The sequence below is a fragment of the Atta colombica genome, unplaced genomic scaffold, assembly GCF_001594045.1.
Source record: "Atta colombica isolate Treedump-2 unplaced genomic scaffold, Acol1.0 scaffold47, whole genome shotgun sequence".
Classification (NCBI taxonomy): Eukaryota; Metazoa; Arthropoda; class Insecta; order Hymenoptera; family Formicidae; genus Atta; species Atta colombica.
The window spans coordinates 2266361-2272191 of record NW_017259536.1 but is presented as its reverse complement, the minus strand read 5'-3'; the positions used below and the strand labels follow the sequence as shown (position 1 = coordinate 2272191).

The 5831-nt window shown below is 33.1% G+C and overlaps 1 protein-coding gene across 1 annotated transcript in view; it reads left to right on the top strand.

The window, feature by feature from the left end:
• LOC108691488 (transmembrane and TPR repeat-containing protein CG4050-like) overlaps nucleotides 1–3079 on the top strand; it is a 6652-nt gene extending 3573 nt beyond the window's left edge. Inside the window, exons 6-12 of the mRNA XM_018199248.1 lie at nucleotides 100–355; nucleotides 535–683; nucleotides 772–1084; nucleotides 1156–1446; nucleotides 1566–1748; nucleotides 1850–2134; nucleotides 2271–3079. Of these exons, the coding sequence (XP_018054737.1) occupies nucleotides 100–355; nucleotides 535–683; nucleotides 772–1084; nucleotides 1156–1446; nucleotides 1566–1748; nucleotides 1850–2134; nucleotides 2271–2945 (2152 nt within the window). The 3' untranslated portion in view covers nucleotides 2946–3079. The remainder of the gene's footprint in view (nucleotides 1–99; nucleotides 356–534; nucleotides 684–771; nucleotides 1085–1155; nucleotides 1447–1565; nucleotides 1749–1849; nucleotides 2135–2270) is intronic.
• Nucleotides 3080–5831: the final 2752 nt, after the last annotated feature.

The window sequence follows — 5831 nt, the reverse complement described above, 5'->3', positions numbered from 1 at the left end:
ATTTATATATATATATATATATATGTAAAATTATATGTAATTTTATATGTAATTTTATTCATACTGTAAACTAATCGCGAACGTGAACACCTTCTTTAGATTCGACAATCCTGCATCGGTTGCTACAACACCAACAAGACAGCTTACATATAATTATCTTGCTGCAGTGAATCTAAGACTGCTATTTCTTCCAAGTGATTTGTGCTGTGATTGGACAATGGGGACGATACCATTAGTAGAAAGCTTTACCGATGTCCGTAATCTCGCGACCCTAGCTACTCATGGAACTGTACTAGGACTACTTGTGACAGCTGTTGTAACACGTAGCAGACAAACATCAGTCATTCTTATTATGGTTAGTAGAACGTTGCACAATTACATTGTACATAATCTAATAGAGAATATAATAGTAATTGAGTAATCGTATGTGTTTGTGGAATAAAATATGCATGTATTTTATTTGAAATGTTGTATATACAGATTCCGTAATTAACAATACTAATATCGAATATGTTTCCAATATAATGCCTGCAGAGTTTGGCTATGATGATACTCCCTTTTTTACCCGCGTCGAACCTTTTCTTTCCGGTCGGATTTGTAATTGCTGAAAGAGTGTTGTACGCTCCTTCCATGGGATTTTGCATGCTTATTGGATATGGATGGAATATTTTGGCAGACAAAAAGTAAGTTAACTCGTTCGTGAACGTAACATTGTGTGGATTGCTCTTGTTCATTATGAAAAATATTTTTCTCACATAAACCATCTTTCAGATGCAAGAAGTTAGTATTACTTTTACTCGTAACACTTCTGGCAGCGCACACGACGAAAACATTTGTCAGAAATTATGATTGGTTAGATGAATATTCAATATTCATGTCTGGCTTAAAAGTGAACGATAGAAACGCTAAACTGTTTAATAATGTGGGTCACGCGTTAGAGAGCCAAGGTCGCTTTAAGGAAGCATTAAATTTTTTCAATATGGCTGTACAAGTTCAGGGTGACGATATTGGAGCACACATTAATGTTGGAAGAACTTACAATCATCTAAAAATGTTCAAAGAAGCTGAAGACGCGTACTTAAAGGTAAATAATGACAGTAAATATCTATATAATTTGTCTAATTCTTTCGATAACTTCTACTTCTTTTTTTCTAGGCCAAGTCATTATTACCAAAAGCAAAACCGGGAGAATCTTATCAAGCACGTATAGCACCAAATCATTTAAATGTGTTTGTTAATTTGGCTAACTTGATAGCTAAGAATGCAACTAGATTAGAAGAGGCTGATTTATTATACAGACAGGCCATCAGTATGCGTGCGGATTATACTCAAGCATATATTAATCGTGGTGATGTTTTAATTAAACTTAATCGTACAAAAGAAGCTCAAGAAGTTTATGAGCGAGCACTATTTTATGACAGTAATAATCCTGATATCTATTATAATGTAAGTACTGAGTTGCTGTCTAATATTAAAAATATCAATCAATATTAAATATTTTAAAATATTTTTTTTTTAATTGATTACAAAAGTTAAATTAAATTCTTATAATGATATTTCCATAGCTTGGTGTCGTATTTTTGGAACAAGGGAAAGCATCCCAGGCTTTGGCATACTTGGACAAAGCTTTAGAATTTGATCCAGAGCATGAACAAGCGTTATTGAACTCCGCTATACTACTCCAAGAATTGGGACGGGCAGAATTACGTAAAGTAGCTAGAGAGAGATTGTTGAAACTTTTACGAAAGGTAATTGCGTCTTTTTTTTTTTCAATGTTCTTTGAGCTATGATTATATCATGAACTTATAGACTTATCATAGACTTATGTAATACTTTTCTCTAATTACAGGATTCTAACAATGAACGCGTACATTTCAATCTAGGAATGTTGGCCATGGACGATCATGATAGTGGTAGCGCGGAACGTTGGTTCCGTAATGCTGTCGCATTAAAAGAAGATTTCCGCTCTGCATTGTTCAATCTCGCGTTACTTTTAGCCGATGAGCAACGTCCGCTCGAAGCGGCGCCGTTTCTAAATCAGTTAGTCAGATTCCATCCGGATCATGTGAAAGGCCTAATTCTTTTGGGAGATATTTATATCAATAACATAAAGGATTTAGATGCTGCCGAAAATGTAAGATATACACGAAACTTTTTTTTTATTTACTTTTAGAAATATATATGCAATTTATACTTTAATATAAACAACAGTAAGAAGATCGCGTATGTCGATAATTCTAAAGATATAACATCAGCATTGATTATTTCAGTGTTATCGTAGAATACTGCAACTGGATCCTACAAACATTCAAGGACTGCATAATTTATGCGTTGTTATGGTGGAACGGGGTAAACTAGGCTTAGCGGCGCAATGCTTGGAACGTGCTGCTGCTTTAGCTCCACATCAGGACTACGTGCAGAGGCATCTTTCGATCGTGAGGACCCGTATCAGTCGTCTACCGCCAGATCAGCGCGACAACGATATTTTTGACGATTCTTTCTGGAACAGTAATGTAAAAGATAGGCCTTTCAATACAGAGTCATCAAACGGACAGTTTTTGGGAAAGACAGAGTCCGTTTTCACAAATCACGCAACAGTTCACAATCACATAGGAAGTAAGCAGAGCAATACCGATTCCTTGAATAATCACATTATACATTTGAAAGGTCCATCAAAGCCTGCCCGTGCGATGAGCGGCGTCGGTACGGAAGTGAAGGACGGACAGCGACCCAAGCAAACGACGGTCCCAGAACTGACTAATATCGTGGAACCTACTACTGACAGGGTTTTCGATAGGATTATAAGCGCTGACGTAACAAAATTAGATATTACGCAGAAACACGGCTCGAAACACACGAATTCCGATCAATTCAATCAGAGTGCCGCCGCGACTGTAAGCGGCAAGCAAGGAATTCAGCAGACAAAGGACAGTGCGTTGTCATAGTATTAATGTAAAATCCGCCGAATACTGTAAAGTTATGCATATAACGAAAAGTTATGGTGGTACAGTCATATAGAGCTAATGTGTGAATATGGAATAAATACAGAGTATTGTTTTATATGCTGTATAAAAAAAATAGGACGTTTTATAAAATATATTTAAAACAATCGTGCATTTTTTGTTTTCCTCATGTGTTTTCTCCTCTATTAGTCTTATTGTATCCCCACATCTTCAAACTTTTAAATATTTTACAATATAATTTTAAATAATAATAATAATTTTAAAAGATGCTTGAGAAACAAAAAGTTTGTTTCCCCAATTCCATTATAAATTCTCTAATAAATATAGAAAAAAAAATTATGATAGCCCGACAACATTATATCTTAAAATTATAATTTATACGAGTTTCATGTTTAATCATTTTATTATTTTTTATTAACATCCCTAAATAATTCTAATTTCTATGAAATCCTGAAGTTTTAAGATATATATTACTCTTTATTTGTAATTTCATTTTATTTGTAGCGTTTCATACAAAAATTTGTATGGAAACGATTACGCTACTGTAATTATAATAAAAATCAGATTCAATTGTGTTTATTAATTCCTTTTTGTATGCGAAATTTCACAAGAATTTACATATAAATTTCGTATCGCTTTTATTATTTTTTTTATCAATACACATATAAACAAAATTTATTCAAAAGGTCATCGTCCGATCGTCAATTTAGTCCATGCATTACCTGCAACTTATTATCGATTGCAGCACGAAAGCAAGCCGTTGCGGGTTGCAAAGTGGCATAAAGTAATGAATCAAGCTAGCTTTCATGTTCATCGGATGCCAGGCTGCTGAAACATCATGTAGTATGCATGTGAAAGTTGCAAGACTTTTACCCTATCACGTCTCTCACCCATGGATCAAACGTATAGTAACGTGCTGGTGTATGTAATGTAAAAAAGCTATACCTGATAAACATGGAAATGAAAACACGAAGTTCGTATAATGTATAGGGTGCTTGTGAATTACCCAATTTCGTACCTGTATTTTTATCATCTCTAACAGAGACGCGTAAACGGAATCACAATTACTTTTTCCTTTTTATCTTTCAGTTTTACGTGTACATGTTGAAATCACGAAATGTAATAAAATTTATGTCGCAACATATACAGGATGTCCGGTAAAGATCATAACAATAGTTAAATAAATTTCTAAGATTTTAAGACTTAATATTGAAATATCAAGACTATAATAGTTTTTGAGTTATAAGCATTTAAAGTTAGCGGACTCATACGTCTAAAGTTTGCGCGTTTAGATATGATTAGATTGGCATTAATTTTGCTTGACATTGACTGCATTCAGCATAGAGAAAGTAGCTTTGCAACTATTGTAAAATTCTTCACGATTGATTCTTGCTTTTGATTCCTTATAGATCTAAATCAATTACATTGAAAAATTTTACAATAGTTGCAAAGCTGCTTTCTCTATTGAACACAGCTATTTACCTATCACATCTGAACGCGCGAACTTTAGATGATATTATTCGCTAACTTTAAATGCTTACAATTCAAAAACTATTATTATAGCCTCGACATTTTAATAGTTATTAGGATTTTCGTCTTAAAATGATCTTAGAAATCTATCCTTAAATGTTATTACAGTTTTTACCGGAATATATATACACCTAGAATATATATAAAACTTAATAAGAAATAATTGTAATTCGTGTTTAAATTTTTAAAATATATTTTTATAATTTTAATATAATTTTAAATATAATTTATAATTTTTAAAATAAAATTATAATCTCCTTAAGATATATGTATATTAATTTCAAAAATAATATCTAACTTTTTTCTCTAAATTTATTCATTCTGTATTATCCATTCAAGATTGAAATTTTTTAAGACATTAAAGTTTAAATATTTTAATTGGGACATAATTTTTTTGAAAGGTCACCGTCGAAAGGAAAATTGTAAAAGTATATCCAGAGAACTTCTGCTGAAATTAAATAGCAAAGCAAATTTTTATTAATTTCATACGCATATTTTTAAAAAATCTCTATTTCACTTTTGCGTAATTAAATTAAAATAAAAAAAAACTACGGATAAAACAAATCCAGATAGCAAAAAGCAGATGTTATTGTTATTAAGTCATTTTAACATCAAAATGACGATAAATAACGTTGCTCGAGAATATATGATCGAGTTTTTCACGGCCAAATTGTCGCTTCTAAATGCTATCACATAAAAGAGAACATTGGCTGACGTTTCAGACATGATGGGTCTACGTACGTCGATGGAATCCAAATAATCTCTTGATTATCTATATTAGAAACAACTAAATTAGATTCCACATTGCTTACAAAATTCGGACTTCGACGAATGGAAACTGGACATGAAGGTTAACGCGTTAATCGTCCTCGAGACGACCGCTTGCCGGACCGACCGACTTTGCGGCGCGACGCGACGCCCAGGAGGACTGAAGACACTCATTGACCCATTATGGCTCGCAGGATTCTGTTCTAATCGAAAACAGTGTCCTTGGTAAGTCACGCTGGTTCAGCCCGAGTGACTGTAAAAATGACGCCAGTGTTCCATTTAAAATTTTCATTTCGGTCGCCGACAAGCACTATTTTGGGATGGGAGAGGTTTCCGATCTAACGGTTCCGGTGACACAAAAAATATCTTATTTTTTAAATTTATAGATTATAGATGCTTGAGAAATATATCCATTCTCGCGAAAGTCTAAGAAAGATTCTGATGAAGTTTGAAAGATATGTCACTGGACATCAATATGTCGTATCTTAAATATGAAATACCAAAGAACGCAGTCAAATATGTGAACTTTAAAAAATATAAAAACACAAAATTATAATATGTATAAAAAAC